The sequence below is a fragment of the Engystomops pustulosus genome, chromosome 3 (assembly GCF_040894005.1).
Source record: "Engystomops pustulosus chromosome 3, aEngPut4.maternal, whole genome shotgun sequence".
Taxonomy (NCBI): Eukaryota; Metazoa; Chordata; class Amphibia; order Anura; family Leptodactylidae; genus Engystomops; species Engystomops pustulosus.
This window is the reverse complement of record NC_092413.1, coordinates 25,386,454-25,408,438: the sequence shown is the minus strand read 5'-3', so window position 1 is coordinate 25,408,438 and position 21,985 is coordinate 25,386,454. Positions and strand designations below refer to the sequence as shown.

The window sequence follows — 21,985 nt, the reverse complement described above, 5'->3', positions numbered from 1 at the left end:
GAGGACACAAGGCTGTTACATTTCTGAATAGTCTCAGAGTAGGTGACAGCCGGGGTCAAAGTATGCAAAGGCAAATTACCAGGGGGTCAGGTGGAGACTAGTCAAACAACCGTAAAGTCTTCAAATAGACATCCAAGAAACAGACCATGGCTTGTCAACAGAGAAGAGTACAAAACCACGGTGCAGTCAAAGAAAATCATCAAAACACAGGAATTATCTCCATATATACCTACCTCCATATAATACTCTATTTATGCACCTTCTAAAGTGTGATGGGGATAATCAGGAGTGAGAACAAATTTGCAACAGTAGGACTGTGGACAATCTGACATGTCTACAGGATTGAGGACCCAGGAACCATTGGCTGGTAGGAGTAGGAGGCATGCAGAACAATGAGAGACACGGGAACCAAGGAAAAGCAGAGATAGGACAGTAGACACAGTGCACATCAATTAATTTACATTAAAATTGCCAATTTCTTATCCACCTTGTGTTGTTACATCAAAGAAGTTGTGAGGACCCCATTCCTTGGAAGGTTCCCACCACTCATTAAGATGGACGTGAGTTCCTCTGGAATTGCAGAGCATCGGCTTCCATTATGACACATGCCAAACTTCTTTAAAGGAGCTCGTTGTTTGTTGTAACCTTTTTAGAGAAACTTTGGCTTGGCTAAATTGTGACAAGGAATACAATTAAGAGAACATCTTGACCTGAGTAAAGCAGAAGAGAGTACAATTCAGTTTTCACATATTCCATTATTGGGCAAAAGGCAATATCAGTTCTGGACAGTTTCTGTCTTGGCAGACAGCATTGTGTCTACACATTTACTTCCAGACCATTAATTCTGTTAATGTACCTTTAACTGTGAGCTGCATCATCCTATCACTGCCTGTCCAGTGTCTGCAAAATGCTATTTATAGGAGCTGACTTCATAAAACTCAAGCAACAATGGATTTTCTTCTAAAACTTCCATAATGGGAACCAGTTATTTAAGAAATGGAAATAATGATGTCTATTGATTGTTGTCCTGCAATTTATGTATTAATTACAGCAACTCTTCACTTGATTTAGATATGCATATTCAACATCTGTTGTGCCAACCCACTGCCCATACAGTCTTCCATTGGATCTGTCCGAAACCTACTGTTGACTTCTTCAGAAACACTTTAAAGAGGTTTTCTGGCCCAAAACTATCACTGACCTATCCATGGGGCAGGTCATTATGGTTTGTCGGTGGGAGTGTGACATTTGGCCCCACTGCTAATCAGTCAGTAGTCTTAACACTGTAGGCACCTATTGAATTAAATATGGTTGTCCGGCACTGATCAACTATTAATGACCCAACCTTTGGATAGGTCTTGAATATTCCTATATGAGGTAATTATATAGACAGTCTATTGCTGCCTTTGGCCTTGTTAACAAGATCTTATCGTATAAAATTATGGACTGAAAATAGAAGAAACAAATCTACTGTAAAAAATTTTAATAGTCACAAAGAAAATTGGTAATATATTCCCTTAAAGATAGGATCAAAGGGTACCTGTCACATCAATGTCCCCAAATACCTCTCTTTTATACTATAGAACCTTTTTACTCGTTGCTTGTATATAGTGTTTGAGAACTGTTTTTAAGTCTCAATTTTGCAACTTTCCCAGTTCAAAGCCGTCAGTTGCAGTATCTCTCCATACCTAATTAATTCGGTCCACACTTCTCTTCACTTTGCTTCCCTTGGGCCTTCTTGGCTCTCATCTCCACCTCCTATCTCTAGCCAAAGCTCAGCTCCCATACCTGCTCTTCCCCTTAGGTCCCATTTTCAGATCTCATCTTCATCCTTCTTTTTGAGTCCCTTGTGGACTGTCAACTCCTCCCTTCTTCTACTACTGTCCCTTCTTATCTCCTCCTATCTTTTCCTTTGCTACCTAGGCTCTAATCTCTGCCCTTCTTCTACTGCCCCTTCTTATCTCCTCCTTTCTTTTCCTTCGCTATCTAGGCTCTAATCTCTGCCCTCCGTTTCCTGCCCTCTCATATCTCTGCTGTCCTTCTTCCCCATTTAGGCTGTAATCTCTGCCCTCCTTTTCCTGCCCTCTCATATCTGTGCTATCCTTCTTCTTCTCCATTTAGACTCTAATCTCTGCCCTCCTTTTCCTGTCCCTTTTTATCTCCGCCTTCCCTTTCCTTCCCAATCTATGCTCTAGTCTCTGCCCTCCTTCTCTTCCCCCTCTTATCTCTGCTGCCCTTTATCTTCCCCATTTAGGCGCTAATCTTCACCCTCCTTCTCCCACTCTCTGCTAAGCTTTCATCTGTGCCCTCCTTCACCACCCTCTTCATCTTTAACCCTTTCTTAGTCTTGATTTCCACCCTTCTTCTCCTGGTGACTCAGAACTTCAGGTCTTCCATCCAGGCCAGCCTTTAAGCATATGTGAAAGTTGACTTTGTGAATGGATGGGATGTCAGATGTAGTAATTGCCTTAATACGGACTTGTTAAAACCTTTTTTCAGTTTTATGCATCAGTTCTTTGGAGCAAAACCAGGAGTGGTCAAACACAGAGCAGGTGCAGGCCTTTCCTTGTATTTTATCTACCTTTCGTCTCCACACTTGCTTTTGGCTAAAAATAACGGATGCAAAAACGGATTAAATAACTGAGACTAACCAAAGTACGGTAATAGTTTTGGATTTTCAAGGAAAAATATTTGGAATTCTTATTACGATGGAGTGAACGTCTCCAGCCATAAAGAGGTTAGCCGTGTCGTTCCTAAGCAAACACCATTAAAATATTCATGCAAGACCGCTTACATATTCACAACAAAATAAAATAAATGAATGTGTAGTAGGAATCTCGTAGCAGACAATGGTAATACAAGAGCTGGCTGCAAGTAACAGGATCCTTAAATGGACAAGATATCATCATTTTTCACTTTTAGTTCCCTCTGTGCTTCTCTCTACAGCTTTTAAGGTTTGAAAGTAAAGAGGTGATTTTCGGGGGGGAAAAAAAAAAAGCAATACTGAAAAAAGTTAGTGAGCCGTAAACTTGCTTACAATTTTATGAGGCATTTGAAAGAAAAGATTTCTTATTTTAAGAAAAAAGTACCGTTTCACACAATTATGGCTTTCGACTCAATTTCATTCCGACATTCCCGGATTCATGCTTGCTGAATTTATTGAGGATAGGCAGTATCCAGTGTAGTGAATCGGTTTTGTGCCGGAGCTGAGAATACTATATGAGCTGTGCTACGAGGCGCAAGAGCCTACAAGCAAAGAACAAGATGAGTTCAGCAACTCATCTCTTACATATATTTCGGGATATTGACATTGTAAAGCTGACTGGTGGTACGCTCCAGGCAAAGTTACCAATGAAACGCTCCTGAATTTGTCTTTCATCCCGACACCCCTTATGTGATTGCAACATATATAAAATAAGGGCTCTTCTTTCCTTATTTTGTAGCCTTCTATCTGCTCTGATCACATTGGTTGTAAATTTTTTCTATGTCTTTGCTGTCTGTTATTAATCCCATGATGCGTCAACACAGCATCATAAAGGCTGCGAGGTACTAAATCATCTCAACCTGATGGTATCTATTTTCACCTCACTTAAATGAAACTTTCTCTTAATTAAACTTTCTTTTGTCCCAATTGAGTCTGGAAGCTGTGGTCCTCTGATTGCTGATGGAATCCATTGGAATACATGACAGGTAGTCCTTGGGTTACGTATAGTTCCATAAGTTTGTTCTTAATTTGAATTTGTATTTGAGTCAAAACTGTGTATTTTATAATTGTAGATCAAGACAAAAAAAATTTTTGCCCCAGTGACATCAAATTGTCATCAAGTGACATCAAATTTTTGCTGTAATGGGACCAAGGATTATTAATAAATCTTTATTACAGACACCTTACAGCTGATCATTGCAGTCAAGGGACTATTGTAAAGCATCCAGAGAGCTTCACCAAAGACCACAGTGATAGAGAGGTTCGTCTGTAACTAAGGGTCGTCTGTAAGCCGTGTGTTCTAAAGTAGGGGACCGCCTGTATATAGTATTCAGGAGTGTTGTTGCCTGTTCTTGTGAAACTGATAGGTGAAGACTTAGACCACTCCATTGCCATAGCCTGAAGATGGAGATGCTCCCAGTAGACTGGTTTTAGGGACTTAAAAAGGAACCTGTCATCAGAAACTTACCCAATAAACCACTATCAATATGTGTTCAAGCAGACTTGACAGACACCTTACAGATCATGTTTCTTTCATGGGTCAACAATGTGGCATTTTCCAGAAAATCTCGTTTGAAATGAGATCTAAACTGGTTGTATAAAGTCACAGAGGCGGAGAGTTTAGTATTCTAGTAAAGTTCTCTACTCCACAGAACATTCTCTGCAATGTAATTGATGGTCTTTTATCCTGGGACATCACATACCAGCTCCCCAGAAGTCTGGTGCATGACATCAATCACAGCAGATGTGACATCTTGAGGGGGGGAGAGCTTGACTTCAGTGTTGTTCATCTCCGATGAAGTGAGCACTCCTCACCCTACCATCTCCACCCAGAAGAAACAGGTCGCAAACTTTCTGTTTTTGCGTCCCGTTTTAAGAACACGTTCTTGCACACCAGGTCGAGCTTTCTCTTTCACCCACCATGGTGTCCATCGTGTCCTTAGGTGCATAGTTACCCTCGGTTACAGTATACCCCGGCTATACAGCGCATTTGTCGTAGGACCAGTCTACTACGACAGCCTCATTGGAGCAGAGATAGGCGCCGACTATTATCACAGCACCGGACAGAGATGATATCGGGTGATTTGGGACACGAACGCTGATGTCCATAAGGACTTGTTGGTGGTTTGATGTCTTGAATCGCTTCCCTTTAACCCTGAGTCTTTCATTTTCCAGAATATTGTGTTTTTCATGTTCTGTTTAAGGACAATTTGGCAGCAGATCATCTTTCCCAATTATGATCCTAATTAGGTGAAACAGGACATAAATGAGCAGTTTATTTTTGCTCGGTTTTGTTTTGTCTGAGGACATTTTTTTATGCTGGAATCAACTGGTTTATTGTATCTGAGATCAAAGCAGGAAGTAATTCCACACACAGGGGGGGTGTATGATACTGCGGCCATAACAACCATCAAAATATAGCGACCAATCAAGGCAGAGAATTTTATTTCTCTTGGTGTTTTTGGATAATGAAAGCAGTGATGTGATTGGATTCTATGGGATATAAGGATAATTCATAAATCTGCTGCCCTTTGTGAACTGTACATGACATTTATGTATGTGGTGTAACCAGAGACTGTCGTGTCTTGGGAAAATCACCTCCGCTGTTCCGTCATCATATGGATAATATCACAAAATCTAAAGGTGACTACTGTGATACTGAGGACCATCATCTCCTCCACAGGATGCTTCGCTCCATTGGCCTGTAGGACCCTGTACTCTCTTGGGTTTCTTCCTATCTCTCTGACCGCACTCTCAGTCTCCTTTTCTAGGTCTCTCTTATCTTCTCTTCCTCTTAGGCCCAAGTCAAATGACCGTATTTTAGGCGTAAAAATGTTCACCTCAACTTTTTTTTTATGTCTAAGAAACTGCCCCATTGACTTTATTAGGAATTACGGCTGTGAATCTGGTCACGGCTATGTATCTATGTATTCCTCACCTCACTGTGAACTGGTCGTCACATCGCAATGGGAAAAATAGAACATGTCCTATATTTTGCTGGTTTTGCAGTATGGTTTCTGCATAGAGGTCTATGGGAGTACAAAAAAGCGGACTACATATGGCCAATATTTGCTGTGGGTTGCCAAGGATACCAGATCCTGTGGGTGCCAGCCCACTATATTTTTTTGCGGATACGGAGAGTTTACGACGGCATATGGGTTACATATAGGTGACACAAGCAATAGATGTGCAAACAGCCAGACGAGAAGAATAAAATGACTTTGTTTCCCTTGTTCTCTTTCTTCGAGACTTATCCTAATCGCACCCCAAAATCATTTACTCTACTTCCCCTCGCTTCTGATGCTTTACCCTGAAGTGAGAAGACTATGTACTGGTATTTCTCCACTCAATGCTTTCTTTCCCTCCCCCCTCCCCAAAATATTCTATGGAGCTACACTGAGACTACTCCATGATGACAGGCGGGACATCCTGCTCTGTTGACTTCTTCCCTTTCCCCCATTGACTTATATCTTTTAGGATGTGAGTGTCAGTTTCTGACCCACGGCAAATGCTGTATGATTGTATTATTATAAATCTTATGTAGTTTTCTTAAATTCAGGCTACATTCACACTGCCGTTGCCTGCTGTACCGTAGCACGGCGGGCAATGGCAGTGCCAGGGGAGAGGAGGAGGGGGAGAGCGCCGCTCACCCCCGCCCCTCTCCATAGGAATATATGGCGCACAGCGCCATACTCCGGGGAAAGACAGGACATGTCCTATCTTTCTACGGGGGTATGGAGAGGTAGGGTGCCGCATGTGTGCTGCACTGTACCACTCCTGTTGGGCGCATGCGCCCATTGCGATGCATGGGGGGACGTATATCGTCCCCCATACGATCGTGTGAATATTCACCTTTTTTATACAGGTGTCATATTCTCTCCTACCCCCTGTTTATACTGTATATAACAGTTTTTTAAGCAAGAAATGTAAAAAAAACACACAGGTGACACACGGCCTGTTTTTGTGGCCAGAAAACGACCACAAAAATGGGACCGCCAAATGCATACGGTCATGTACATAAGGCCTTACTGCTCGGGGTTCCTCAGGGCTCAGTCTTGGGTCCTCTTCTCTTTTTCCTCTATACTGTCTCCATTAGACAGAATTGGTTTTCAGTTTCACCTTTATGCTGATGACACCCAACTGTATACGTCTGCACGTAATATCACTCTGCCCAACAGAGATTTGGGGGAGAGATGTATCAAGTGCAGTCGCATCATGTGGCTAATTACCCAAACTTTCCCCTGCCGGATCTATCTGAAGGCTCTGTCCTCCTGATAGATATCCGGCATGTAGGCGTAATTACCAAGCTCAGTAGACGGGCACAGGCTATAGCTATTGTGCAGGCGTGAGGCATCCCCGCCCCGCTTCAGCCCACTGCAGGGCCCGGCACTGCCCCCGACCCGCCCAAACGGCAAAGAGGGTAGTAGTTGTAATTTCCAGCTCTGTGGGGCATAGCTAGATGTTTGCTCATACAACATCAAAGTGCTATGTCGTTCCTGGCAGCTTATATCACTTAGCTCATTTTACAGATCAGACTCTGTTCGCTTGCCAAATATTTCCTTGCTCCTGTTTCTGTTACTTTGTCTCCTTCTGTTTGATCGGTGACCCGTGTTACTCAGAGATTTCCCTCATCAGCGCACAGTCCGGCGTTAGGTGAAATGTTCTTTGTACTAATGCACATGACCTTTCATACCCGGATCATAATAGTTCTACGGGGAAACATGCAGTAATATAGGCCGTAACTTACCTGAGAGCTGCACAACGTGAACAACTCTTACATATAGAATGATTTGTACAAGGGGGTGGGGGGGGATTGTAATAATTGTGGCAGAATTTTGCCCACTCTCTGCCAATCCGATGTAAAAAGCGGGGTAGTCGATCGGTGCCGTCAGGTGCCACTAAGTCACTGCTTCTATGGTTGTTTTCAGACTTATGTACAAGCCATGGTAAATTCCTCACCTCAATGTCTTTATTTCCATCCTACACTTAGATAGAAACTACCCGTGTGTAATTATTATCCAGTGCAAACCATAAATCTTAGGCCTCATTCACATGGCCTTCTGAGGGGATGTATAGGTGGCCGGAAATACATTCCCATAGACGGTAAATGCGGCCGGCGGCGGTATAGTGCCACAGCATGCTCTATCTCTCCCTTCGTCTGCGGCCGTGAGGTGCCTTTTTCTATGGATGGGGGGTGCAGTTTTTTATGGACAGTTGTTTTTTTGTTATATGTTTATGTGTGGCCACCAACTGCTTGTGCTGTGAAATATAGACTTTCAGAGGGTTTATCACACCGAGAAATTGGGATTCTAAAAGGGAATAAATTGTTCATGTTTAGGCATCAATATGCAGGTGACAATATACAGTACCAATACGGTACCAGTGCTCTAACTAATGTAATGTAATTGTTAGCCTTCTTGGGCATTTTTTCTTAAAGTAGTGGGGGAGTCATGGAGTCATCAATGTAGGAAGGCTCCTTAAAGTTGGCCATTCTTTTCACAAGTTGCCCATGTGCCTTTGCTGCCTGGTAGATAATGCCTGAATGTTCACCAGGTGATTCAGCAGTCCTGCTACTTACTTTTGGGATGTGTGCAGACTCTCCAGGATACTTTGTTTACATATCTGACCTCTGATGAATAGGAGGAGCTGTAGCAGGAAATTATGATTCATTCTGTTCTACCCCCCTCTTCCTGCATCTGTCAATAAGGATGGACGGGGATAAGTGAGACACAGTAGGAGATACCATGAGGACGGCTTAGGGCAATGAGAGAGAGGAAGGTGTGTATATATGCAGTGAGCAGCATGGTGAGAACAGGGAAAGGCTGAAGCTCTCAAAGGAGGCAAAGACACAGGTACATATACATGCAGAGACATGTCTGATGGAAGAGATTTTTTTGAAAAGTGGTCAACCCCTTTCACTAAAGTTCACTAGTAGAGATGAGCGAGCACTAAAATGCTCGGGTACTCGTTATTCGAGACGAACTTTTCCCGATGCTCGAGTGCTCGTCTCGAATAACGAGCCCCATTGAAGTCAATGGGAGACTCGAGCATTTTTCAAGGGGACCAAGGCTCTGCACAGGGAAGCTTGGCCAAACACCTGGGAACCTCAGAAAAGGATGGAAACACCACGGAAATGGACAGGAAACAGCAGGGGCAGCATGCATGGATGCCTCTGAGGCTGCTTAATCGCACCATTATGCCAAAACTATGGGCAACAGCATGGCCATGACAGAGTGACAGAATGAAGCTAGATAGCATCTAAAACATCCAATAATTGACCCTGACACTATAGGGGACGGCATGCAGAGGCAGCGGCAGCAGCGGCAGGCTAGAGAGTGGCATGGCGACATACCCTAAATGGACTCAGGCTTCAAACCAATGGGTGGCAGAGAGGAACCAAAGGAGGTGAGCAAGAAGCGCTCAAATAATATCGGTACATGATAAAAGTTTGCCAGTATATTTTGTGGATTACACAGCAGGGTGGCGACAAAGTTAACATGGAAGCCATGAAAACAACCCAAAATTCTGCCTGACACAGCTCGTTTGATAAGGGGACCATGTATGGAGGCAGTGAACTAGTAGTAGATTAAAGGTGCTGCAGTTAAAACTATGTTAGTTGGATCTTGGCATGGAGCTGGCGCTCCGCTGCCAGGCGAGCTTTCGCCAATCCAAGCCCCTGTCTCTAGGCTACTCCCCAAACAGCACTTCTAAGAACCTTTTGTATAAGATCAAGTGTAATAGCGTTCTTATAAGTTTAGGATATGGCGGGTGAGGGGAATGGAAACAGATGCGCAAGAAGCGCTGAAATAATATTGGTAAATGATAAAAGTTTGCCAGTATATTTTGTGGATTACACAGCAGGGTGGCGACAAAGTTAACAAGTTTGTTGTGGAAGCCATGAAAACAACCCAAAATTCTGCCTGACACAGCTCGTTTGATAAGGGGACCATGTATGCCTACAGTTCATGCCAGTCGCTGCTCTGGCTGCCAGTCTCCTTTCGAATACAGTTTAAAATAATAACCCTCATCCATAAAGCTCTGTATAATGCTGCACCCCCCTACCTCTCCTCTCTTATCTCAGTCTATCGCCCAACCCGTGCTCTTAGATCCGCCAGTGATCTTAGATCAACCTCTACCCTAGTGCGGACCTCCCACTCGCGTCTCCAAGACTTCTCTAGGGCTGCACCAATTCTATGGAATGCTCTGCCCCGGACTATCAGACTAATACCTAACCTCCAAAGTTTCAAACATGCTCTTAAAACCCATTTCTTTAGGCAAGCCTATAACACTCATTAACTGCATGAAGTTTTAACTCTTCTACTAACCCGTCCTGTGTCGTCCTCCCATCTGTTATCCAGCAACCAACAGGCACCAGACTTCTCTGCAGTCCCATTCACCCTGGACCTGGTATATAAGATGACGGCTGAGTGGTTCAAGCGACAGCAATTCCATGTATTATATTTTGTTCTATTCCCTAAGAAGAATGGCTTGACCATTAAAAATTCTTTTACCTCGTGTTACCCCATCATCTTCATAAACCGTAAGCTCTGGCGAGCAGGGACCTCACTCCTGTTGTTCCATACAAATGTTGTGCTCTGTTACATTACATTTGTATTTGTTTCCTATGATTTGTAAAGCGCTACGGAATATGATGGCGCTATATAAATAAAGATTATTATTATTATTATTATGGAGGCAGTGAACTAGTAGTAGATTAAAGGTGCTGCACTTAAAACTATGTTAGTTGTATCTTGGGATGGAGCTGGCGCTCCGCTTCCAGGCGAGCTTTCGCCAATCCAACCCCCTGTCTCTAGGCTACTCCCCAAACAGCACTTCTAAGAACCTTTTGTATAAGATCAAGTGTAGTAGCGTTCTTATAAGTTTGGGATATGGCGAGAGAGGGGAATGTAAAGAGATGCGCAAGAAGCGCTGAAATAATATCGGTAAATGATAAAAGTTTGCCAGTATCTTTTGTGGATTACACAGCAGGGTGTCGAGAAAGTTAACAAGTTTGATGTGGAATGCCCTGTAATAGCTCTTGGGCGGTGTGCCTTTTATCGGCTAGGCTCAGCAGTTTGAGCACCGCCTGCTGTCGCTTAGCGACGGCACTGATGCTGTGCCTAGAGCTACCGACTGATGGTGCCATGGCCACGGATGGTAATTCGGAGGAGGAGGAGGTGGAGGAGGGGTGGGAGGAGGAGGAGGTATAGTTGGCCTTTGAGACCTGGACCGAGGTAGGCCCCGCAATCCTCTGCGTCGGCAGTATATCACCAGCCCCAGGGTCAGACTCGGTCCCAGCGTGCACCAAGTTAAGTGTAGAAGCGTTCTTATAAGTTTGGGATATGGCGGGTGAGGGGAATGTAAACAGATGCGCAAGAAGCGCTGAAATAATATTGGTAAATGATAAAAGTTTGCCAGTATATTTTGTGGATTACACAGCAGGGTGGCGACAAAGTTAACAAGTTTGTTGTGGAAGCCATGAAAACAACCCAAAATTCTGCCTGACAAAGCTCGTTTGATAAGGGGACCATGTATGGAGGCAGTGAACTAGTAGTAGATTAAAGGTGCTGCAGTTAAAACTATGTTAGTTGGATCTTGGCATGGAGCTGGCGCTCCGCTGCCAGGCAAGCTTTCGCCAATCCAAGCCCGTGTCTCTAGGCTACTCCCCAAACAGCACTTCTAAGAACCTTTTGTATAAGATCAAGTGTAGTAGCGTTCTTATAAGTTTAGGATATGGCGGGTGAGGGGAATGTAAACAGAAGCGCAAGAAGCGCTGAAATAATATTGGTAAATGATAAAAGTTTGCCAGTATATTTTGTGGATAACACAGCTGGGTGGCGACAAAGTTAACAACTTTGATGTGGAATCCATGAAAACAACCCAAATTTCTGCCTGACACACCTCGTTTGATAAAGGAACGATGTATGGAGGCAGCTATATGGACGACTTTTGGAGGTAGCAATGGAGACAACGTGTGGAGGCTGCTATGGAGACAATTTAATTTGGATAGTGCCTGTATGTGGCAGTCCAAAAAAGTTTTCAAACCAGAGGAGCAGGTAGGTGGCCCTCCAGAAAAATGGAATAGATTGAGTGCCTGTATGTGGCAGTCCAAAAAAGTTTTCAAACCAGAGGAGCAGGTAGGTGGCCCTCCAGAAAAATGGAATAGATTGAGTGCCTGTATGTGGCAGTCCAAAAAAGTTTTCAAACCAGAGGAGCAGGTAGGTGGCCCTCCAGAAAAATGGAATAGATTGAGTGCCTGTATGTGGCAGTCCAAAAAAGTTTTCAAACCAGAGGAGCAGGTAGGTGGCCCTCCAGAAAAATGGAATAGATTGAGTGCCTGTATGTGGCAGTCCAAAAAAGTTTTCAAACCAGAGGAGCAGGTAGGTGGCCCTCCAGAAAAACTGAATAGATTGAGTGCCTGTATGTGGCACTCCCAAAAATTGTTTAAAACAGAGGACCGGGTCGGTGGCCCTCCAGAAAAATTAAATGCATAAAGTACTATAGCTAGAGCCAGTGGGCCCTGTCAAAAAATAGCCAGTTTCCTCTGCTTTACTGTACAAAGAGGAGGAGAAGGAGGAAAATGAGGAGGAGGAGGAGTAGATAAATTATTCAGGTTGAGCTTCCTTCACCTGGTGGAGATTGGAAATTATGAGAAATCCAGGCTTTATTCATCTTAATAAGCGTCAGCCTGTCAGCGCTGTCAGTCGACAGGCGTGTACGCTTATCGGTGATGATGCCACCAGCTGCACTGAAAACCGGCTCGGACAAGACGCTAGCGGCAGGGCAGGCAAGAACCTCCAAGGCGTACAGCGCCAGTTCGTGCCACATGTCCAGCTTTGAAACCCAGTAGTTGTAGGGAGCTGTGTGATCATTTAGGACGATGGTATGGTCAGCTACGTACTCCCTCACCATCTTTCTGTAAAGATCAGCCCTACTCTGCCGAGACTGGGGACAGGTGACAGTGTCTTGCTGGGGTGACATAAAGCTGGCAAAAGCCTTGTAAAGCGTACCCTTGCCAGTGCTGGACAAGCTGCTTGCTCGCCTACTCTCCCTCGCTACTTGTCCCGCAGAACTACGCACTCTGCCGCTAGCGCTGTCAGAAGGGAAATACTGTTTCAGCTTGTGCACCAGGGCCTGCTGGATTCATGCATTCTCACACTCCTTTCCTCTCCAGGGATGAGAGTGGAAAGATTTTGCTTGTACCGTGGGTCCAGGAGAGTGAACACCCAGTAATCGGTGCTGGAATAAATTCTTTGAACGCGAGGGTCACGGGATAGGCAGCCTAGCATGCAATCTGCCATATGCGCCAGAGTACCAACGCACAAGAATTCACTCCCCTCACTGGCCTGACTGTCCATTTCCTCCTCCTCCAACTCCTCCAACTCCTCTTCTTCTGCCCATACACGCTGAACAGTGAAGGACTCAACAATGGTCCCCTCTTGTGTCTCGCCAACATTCTCCTCCTCTTCCTCCTCATCCTCCTCCACCTCCTCCGATATGCGCTGAGAAACAGACCTAAGGGTGCTTTGGCTATCAACAAGGGAATCTTCTTCCCCCGTCTCTTGTGACGAGCGCAAAGCTTCCGACTTCATGCTGATCAGAGATTTTTTCAACAGGCCAAGCAGCGGGATGGTGAGGCTGATGATGGCGGCATCGCCACTGACCATCTGTGTTGACTCCTCAAAGTTACTCAGCACCTGACAGATATCAGACATCCACGTCCACTCCTCATTGTAGACTTGAGGAAGCTGACTGACCTGACTACCAGCTCTGGTGGAAGTTGACATCTGGCAGTCTACAATCGCTCTGCGCTGCTGGTAAACTCTGGATAACATGGTCAGTGTTGAATTCCACCTCGTGGGCACGTCGCACAACAGTCGGTGAGCGGGCAGTTGGAGGCGGCGCTGCGCTGCCCTGAGAGTGGCAGCATCTGTGCTGGACTTCCTGAGATGCGCACAGATGCGGCGCACCTTCGTGAGCAAATCAGACAGATTGGGGTATGTCTTGAGGAAACGCTGAACTATCAGATTTAACACATGGGCCAGGCATGGCACATGTGTCAGTCTGCCGAGTTGCAGAGCCGCCACCAGGTTACGGCCGTTGTCACACACAACCATGCCTGGCTTCAGGTTCAGCGGTGCCAGCCACAGATCAGTCTGCGCCGTGATGCCCTGTAATAGTTCTTGGGCGGTGTGCCTTTTATCGCCTAGGCTCAGCAGTTTGAGCACCGCCTGCTGTCGCTTAGCGACGGCACTGCCGATGTGCCTAGAGCTACCGACTGATGGCCCACGGATGGTAGTTCGGAGGAGGAGGTGGAGGAGGGGTGGGAGGAGGAGGAGGCATAGTAGGCCTGAAACACCTGGACCGAGGTAGGCCCCGCAATCCTTGGCGTCGGCAGTATATGACCAGCCGCAGGGTCAGACTCGGTCCCAGCCTCCACCAAGTTAACCCAATGTGCCGTCAGCGATATATAGTGGCCCTGCCCGGCAGCACTCGTCCACGTGTCCGTGGTCAGGTGGACCTTGTCAGAAACGGCGTTGGTCAGGGCACGGATGATGTTGTCTGACACGTGCTGGTGCAGGGCTGGGACGGCACATCGGGAAAAGTAGTGGCGGCTGGGGACCGAATACCGAGGGGCGGCCGCCGCCATGAGGTTGCGAAAGGCCTCGGTCTCTACTAGCCTATAGGGCAGCATCTCCAGGCTGAGCAATCTGGAGATGTGGACATTAAGGGCTTGGGCGTGCGGGTGGGTTGCACTATATTTGCGTTTCCGCTCCAGCGTCTGGGGTATGGAGAGCTGAACGCTGGTGGATGCTGTGGAGAATCGTGGAGGCGACGATGGGGTTTTTGTGGCAGGGTCCTGGGCAGGGGGCTGACTATCAGCTGACACAGGGGAAGGAGCAGTGGTGTGCACGGCCGGAGGTGAACGGGCTTGTTGCCACTGAGTGGGGTGTTTAGCATTCATATGCCTGCGCATACTGGTGGTAGTTAAGCTATTAGTGGTGGAACCCCTGCTGATCCTGGTTTGGCAAATGTTGCACACCACAGTCCGTCGGTCATCCGGTGTTTCCTTAAAGAACCTCCAGACTTCTGAAAATCTAGCCCTCGCCGCAGGAGCCCTCGCCACGGGAGCTTCACTAGTTGACACATTTGGCGCTGATGCACCAGGTCTGGCCCTGCCTCTCCGTCTGGCCCCACCACTGCCTCTTCCAACCTGTTCTGGTCGAGGACTCTCCTCCGTCTCAGAAGCACTGTGTTCACCCGGCCTATCAACCCAGCTTGGGTCTGTCACCTCATCATCCTCCGATCCCTCAGTCTGCTCCCCCCTCGGACTTCCTGCCCTGACAACAACTTCCCCACTGTCTGACAACCGTGTCTCCTCATCGTCGGACACCTCTTTACACACTTCTTCCACTACGTCAAGAAGGTCATCATCACCCATAGACTGCGACTGGTGGAAAACCTGGGCATCGGAAAATTGCTCAGCAGCAACCGGACAAGTGGTTTGTGACTGTGGGAAGGGTCCAGAAAACAGTTCCTCAGAGTATGCCGCTTCAAATGCCAAATTTTCCTGGGAGGGGCAGACTGGGGGGGAGGAGGCTGAGGTGCAGGAGCTGGAGGAGTGCCGATTTCGGTGACATGGGTGGACTGCGTGGAAGACTGACTGGTGGACAAATTGCTCGAAGCATTGTCGGCAATCCACGACATCACCTGTTCGCACTGTTCTGGCCTCAACAGTGCTCTACCACGAGTCCCAGTAACTTCAGACATGAACCTAGGGAGTGTAGCTCTGCGGCGTTCCCCTGCTCCCTCATAAGCAGGTGGTGTCTCACCCCGCCCAGGACCACGGCCTCTGACCCCTGCAGTAGTTGGACGCCCACGTCCCCGCCCTCGTCCTCTACCCCTAGCCCTCGGGTTAAACATTTTGAAAATGAGAGTTATAACTTTCATTTTTTTTAAAATTTTTTTTGTGTTTTTTGTTTTTTTTTGTGTTTTTTAGTTTTTAAAACCAAACGATGCTATCCTATTGCTATGGCTATTTTCTAGCCAAGTATGAAAGCACACTGCTATGCCAGATGAGATGACGCTGAGTTATTAAAAAAATAAACGTAAAATAAAAAAGGAAATGGCAGACTGTGCCTAATTGAAATCCAACCCCTAATAAATTTTCCCACTTCGGTCTTTGCGATGGATATGTGCGTCACTAAGCGCAAAACACAGCGGTCGCAAGTCTCACTACAAATTGCTCACAATTTGCTAGTAGATGCACTGCAGCAAGTACAGCCACCAGCAGATCAACCAGAAATCAAATATATATAACGCTACTGTAGGCGTAAGTAAGCCGTTTGGATTCTCCTATGGCTATTTTCTAGCCAAGTATGAAAGCACACTACTATGCCAGATGAGATGACGCTGAGTTATGAAAAAATAAACGTAAAATAAAAAGTAAATGGCAGACTGTGCCTAATTGAAATCAAACCCCTAATAAATTTTCCCACTTTGGTGTTTGAGGTGGATATGTGTGTCACTAAGAGCTAAACACAACGGTAGCAAGTCCCCCTGCTAATTCCTCACAATATGGTACTAGCTGCAAATAAAAAAAAAAAAGTATAACGTTATTGTAGCCCTAAGAAGGGCTGTTGGGTTCTTGTAGAATCACTCCTGCCTAACACTATTCTAATAGAACACCCTAACGCTTTCCCTGACCAGCAGCAGCTCTCTCCCTAGCGGCATCCAGACACAGAATGATCCGAGCAGCGCGGGCAGCGGCTAGTCTATCCCAGGGTCACCTGATCTGGCCAGCCAACCACTGCTATCGACGTGTAAGGGTACCACGTCATGCTGGGTGGAGTGCAGAGTCTCCTGGCTTGTGATTGGCTCTGTTTCTGGCCGCCAAAAAGCAAAACGGCGGGAGCTGCCATTTTCTCGAGCGGGCGAAGTATTCGTCCGAGCAACGAGCAGTTTCGAGTACGCTAATGCTCGAACGAGCATCAAGCTCGGACGAATATGTTCGCTCATCTCTATTCACTAGTGATCTGCACTTGCTCTTCCTTCTCGTACACTTTTGTTAAAGTGAATGAAGCATCCCTACAATAACTCTGTGACACCTTGAAACATACTGGAGATAAATGGGGGCTTGTATGTATTCACATCTTTTTGGCATAGAAAATGCTGCAAACAAAGTTCTGTGCAAATGGAGATTTTTTCAAAGCTGTTGTAAAAGTTACAATCAACTCCAGTCCATTACTGAAGGCCTACCAAGGCCGTGCACCCAATTTATGAGGAGTCTTGAAAATTGTCAAAAATTAGGTGCAGATTAGCCCAGGTGTGATCAAGGTCAGCATGAAAAACACATGCATACCCCCCAAAGTGTGACCATATCTGTGCCAGACATGCTTGTGCAGAGTAATAAATTGTAAGGAGTTACAGTGGATGTTGCAAGACATGGAAGTGGGCAAAAATGATAGGCATGTGACAGAATTTAATTTTTTTTTTATTGTGATCAAAATATAACGCAAAGTGCAGTATATTGGACTAATACAATGGAAGTTTACACAAATGCTCAGTTAGTACATAGAATAGTAAGTGAATATTATTGACATTCATTGGAAATAAAAAAAAAAAAATTCATAGGTGGTGTAAAGTAAGACTATGCAGTCTTAAGGGGGTTTGACCACCCCATGTGCCTCAACTGCCCTAATGATAATCCCTAAATGCTCATCAAGTGATTCAGCAGCCCTGCTACTTTCGTTATTGCTCTTTGCAGACTCTCCATGCTTCTTTGTTTACATGTCTAAGTTCTGATGAATAGTAGGAGCTGCAGCAGAAGCATTATGATCCATCCTGCTCCCCCCCTCACCTCTTCAGGTGTCTGTCCGTGAGAGGGACTGCTAGAGTAAGAAGCACAGTGGGAGATGCCATTAGGACGGGCTGAAGGAGTGAAAAACAGGAAGTTGTGTATATGCAGAGGACAGCATGGGGAGGACAGGGAAAGTTTGAAGCTCATCCAGCAAGTTTGATTCATCATCCAGCATCAGACACAGTGGTTAATCTGGTGCTGTATAAGGCCTCATTCCCGTGGGTGTGCGCTCGCCCAGACTGGACCCCGGGTAAGCACAGGGTTAGGAGGAGGAGGAGGTGGGATGGATGAGAGCTCTCCATCCCTCCTCCATCCATAGGCAGATGAGCGGCTGTGCCAAAGTATAGGACGAGTGCTATATTTTGGCTCAGTCATGGCACGGTGATGCATTGTGTGGAGGTCTATGGGGGCCGTGATCTAGACACAAATTATGCAACCCGATCACGGTACCCAGTACGGCCATGTGAATGAGCCCTAAGACTGTTTTGTCTTATATTGAGACACTAATCATAATGTATCCCAATGTCTATGGGTGCAAGCCTACTAACATCAGTGTTAAGGGAGAAATTTGTCAGATGGGCATAAAGGGTGTGAAGGGGAACGTGCCCAGCAATGTTCCTGTATCCTTCATCCGACACGTGCTGGGGGGCCAGGGGGACTTCATACACATAATAATGGGGCACATTTACTTACCTGGTCCCTGCGCAATCCCCGAGGTGCGTTGTCCACCGGAATGCTCATCTGCCGCGACTCATGAAGAACGTGCGCCCGATTTCCTGCATGTGTCACTTCCCCTATAAGGTCCACCGGAGTTCACCATTTCCTCTGCGTATATGTAAGTGCATTGGATGCGACACATATTGATTTGTTAAATCAGCGCATTTTTCGAATCCATCAGATCGTCCGTCGGCCCGCCCCCCGATTTGTCACGTAAAAGCCGTTGCGATTGCAACACAATCCGATCGCGTGTGGCACAATCCCTGGCGTGATCCACGAAAACGTCCGAAAACCCGACGGAAATGTGGCCGTGGGACCTTCGTAAATAAGCCCCAATATATCCTCCCCTTGGTCCCCTCCCACCATCCAAGTGATGTCCCTTATCCAGACAGTCTGGTCTAGAAACTGGTCTCACTGACAGAACACAAAAATTTTGATAATCTAAATCTTAAAATATCATGTTTTCATTCATAGAACAGATCACCCAGGGTTTTAAGTAAACAAAATGCTGAATTTCTATCTCCAAAAGTCCTTCTCCAAGGACTCGAGGACGCGACGCACAAACCCAGACAGAAGAGCGGAATATTCTAGTGTGTTGCATATTTAAGTATGTAAATTGTTGAAGACGCTTTCTGAAAATGCCCTCTCCTTTCTTCCAGGTCATTATCCCATTTCTCCTTTAAAGTTATTCCATCTGAGGTGTTTCAGCATTTCCACCACGACATCTTAAGCATGTAAGTGTTTTTACTGGAAAAGCCTGTAATTATTCTGTAAAAGTATTGACCTGTATTGAATACGGCTCACGTGTTAAGGGAAGGATTAACCGGAGAAGCTGTGAGTAACCGTAATGGAACCGAAACCTATTGACCAGTTTCTCAAAAAATGTAAATTTGGAAGTTGTATGCTTCTCCCATGGATCACATTTGATGCTTTTCATAGGTTTGGGCATCATTATCATATATCAGATCTATAAGGCGAAGAATGTTGCTTACTATATGGTATCTTTGTATCTCCCATGTGTACATATCTCACTTTCATCCCTCTATTGTAAGAATTCCCTAATAACGGAAGTCAAGAATGTATTCCACTCTATCCTCATATGGTAAGATACTCCTCTTCCACCACTTAATCTTGAAAACGAGAAGAGGAGTGAACATTGTCATCAGCCAGTGATTGGCTCTTCAGGGTGTTTTCATAGTGATGTCACTGGCCTTATATGGATATTTACATAACTGGGGATCTCCCTGAGCGTATATGCTCAGCGGAGGCTGGGGATGGACGCAATACATTGCATCCGTCCTCTATTCACTCCAATGGCCTCCGCTGAGTGTATACATCGCTCAACAGTAAAAGAGTTTTCTGTGTTTTTCCATCCAGTTTCACCTGCTGGATGAAATGTATTCCAAGCAGACAGAGACACAAAGAACCCCTCTGTCTGCCAGTATATGTCTACAGACATGCCCAGCGCATTTGTGATGTGAACGTACGCTTAGATTTGTGTCTCCTGTCCTCACTGTTGAGCGGCCGTAAATATTAGACCCTTGGAACGTGACAACTGCACTCTGGCAGATGATGCTGGGGCAGGATCAGGCATGTTGGTTTTTGACATGTTTGATCCTTTTTACTCAGGGTGTTATATAATCCACCAGAGATGTGTTACAATTCCTTCTCAGCACTCAATTGAATCAGGTTTGTATATGTATAGGAAAGTAAGAAGAAATAAGCTATAGGCCGACCGAGCAAACTGCCCCATGCCTTGATTTGTATGGACCATTTACAGTATGGTTTCTTCATTGTATCAGTTTGTAACTGTGATCATCATTGGGTTTTTTCTACACCCTCGTACACACGACCATATTTGTCCGTGAGATAAATCTTGGCTAGCTCGTGGCCCCATTGACTTGTATTGTGGGCGTTCATGCACCATGAACGTGCCAGGCAGCCACACCACAAATTATAGAGCAGGTCCTATTCCTGCCCAGATTTGCAGCACAGTCAGTCGTTTTCTATGCACATTGCTCACTCGTCGATGGTCATTGCACGCTGCCCGGAAATTTCATGAGACGTAACTCTGACTGTTTTATTTCTGGGAATGGAGAGTTCATAATCCTACATTACAAGTGGTCCCCTACTTAAGAACACCTGACTTATAGATGACTCCGGACCTCTGGATTTTGGTAATTTACTGTACTTTAGCCTTAGGCTACAATAAACAGCTATAACAGTTATCACAGGTGTCTGTAATGAAGCTTTATTCTAATCCTGGTTCTTATGACAATCCCAACAATTTTTAAATCCAATTGTCACAGAGACCAAAAAAATTTTGTCTGGAAATACAATTATAAAATATACAGTTCCGACTTACATACAAATTTAAGAACAAACCTACAGAACCTATCATGTATGTAACCCGGGGACTGCCTGTATAGAGGAGTTACACATCCAATTATACCGACGATTACATATCCGTTTGACGTTTAGCTTCTCTGATCTCCTATGAACATGTACTGGACCTTAGGAACAATGGGGCACATTTACTTACCCGGTCCCTGCGCGATCCCCGCTGTGCGTTGTCCGCCGGAATGCCCATCTGGCGTGATTCATGAAGATCATACGCCCGATTTCCTGCAGGTGTCGCTTCCCCGATCAGGTCCGCCGGAGTTGACTTTCTTCCTCCCGAAGATATGTGTGCATATCTCGCGACACAAATTGATTTGTTAAATCCCGCACGTTGTCCGAATCCGTCGGGTCGTCCGACGGCCCGCCCCCCTATTTGTGTCACGTGAAACCCGGCACGATTGTGACACAAAACAATCGCGTGCAACACAATCCCTGGCGCGATCCCCGAAAAATAGGGAAACCCGACGGAAATGTGGCCGCAGGACCCTTAGTAAACAAGCCCCAATGTCTACATGTATTCCAGTGAGAAGAAGAAGAGATATTCTCTGCCAGACACTTCTGGCTGCTGCTTATCACCTGGTGGAACAGAAGACAGCTGCTTATGGCTTTTTCGGGAAGAGACAAGACTTTTTCCCTTAAAGAAATACAAAGTCACCTCGCATGCTTAAATAAGATTTTTATCTACGTCAATTATCTTTGTTTTCCATAAACGACAATGATGATGCAGGAGAATAGTAGTCGCATGTGATGTGTGAATAAAGTTTACTACGTCTATTATCTGTATCTCAAATTTCCACAACAAATGAATTGTCATAAATACTTGAAGGGAGTCCACCAGTAGTTTGGACCATACGAAGCTCTGGCCCTGGAGATCAATGTTATCATAGCTCTCTGTGTGTTATTATCAGCAGCACTGTGAAAAATTCCTTTATATTCCAGGAGTGTAGCTGGATTTGGAGCACTTGGGGGAGTCTCCTCACACTGCTGTTTCCTCAGCGCAGAGGAGCTGTGCTGTGATCAGTGAAGAGATCATCTCAGACAGAAGTGCACCAAGTCAACAACACACACAAGGGGGGTCATTTACTAAGGACCCGAATCGCGCTTTTACAGGGATTTACCCTGAAATGCCCCGCGATCAGATTGTGGCACATCGGCGCCGGCATGCACGCGTCGGAAATCTGGGGGTGTGGTCGTACGAAAACCCGACGGATTCGGAAAAACCCACGCATTTTTTAAAAAAAAGTGTCGCTGGACACGCGCTTACCTGCACTTGGCCTGGCTTGGTGAAGTTCAGTGCATTCCGA

At 45.7% G+C, this 21,985-nt stretch overlaps 1 protein-coding gene across 2 annotated transcripts in view; it reads left to right on the top strand.

Annotated features, from left to right (window-relative positions):
• LHCGR (luteinizing hormone/choriogonadotropin receptor) overlaps window positions 1-21,985 on the top strand; it is a 115,336-nt gene that overhangs the window by 13,013 nt on the left and 80,338 nt on the right. For both annotated transcript variants that reach the window (XM_072140330.1, XM_072140329.1), the window contains exon 2: window positions 18,941-19,015. In XM_072140330.1, the coding sequence (XP_071996431.1) occupies window positions 18,941-19,015 (75 nt within the window). The remainder of the gene's footprint in view (window positions 1-18,940; window positions 19,016-21,985) is intronic.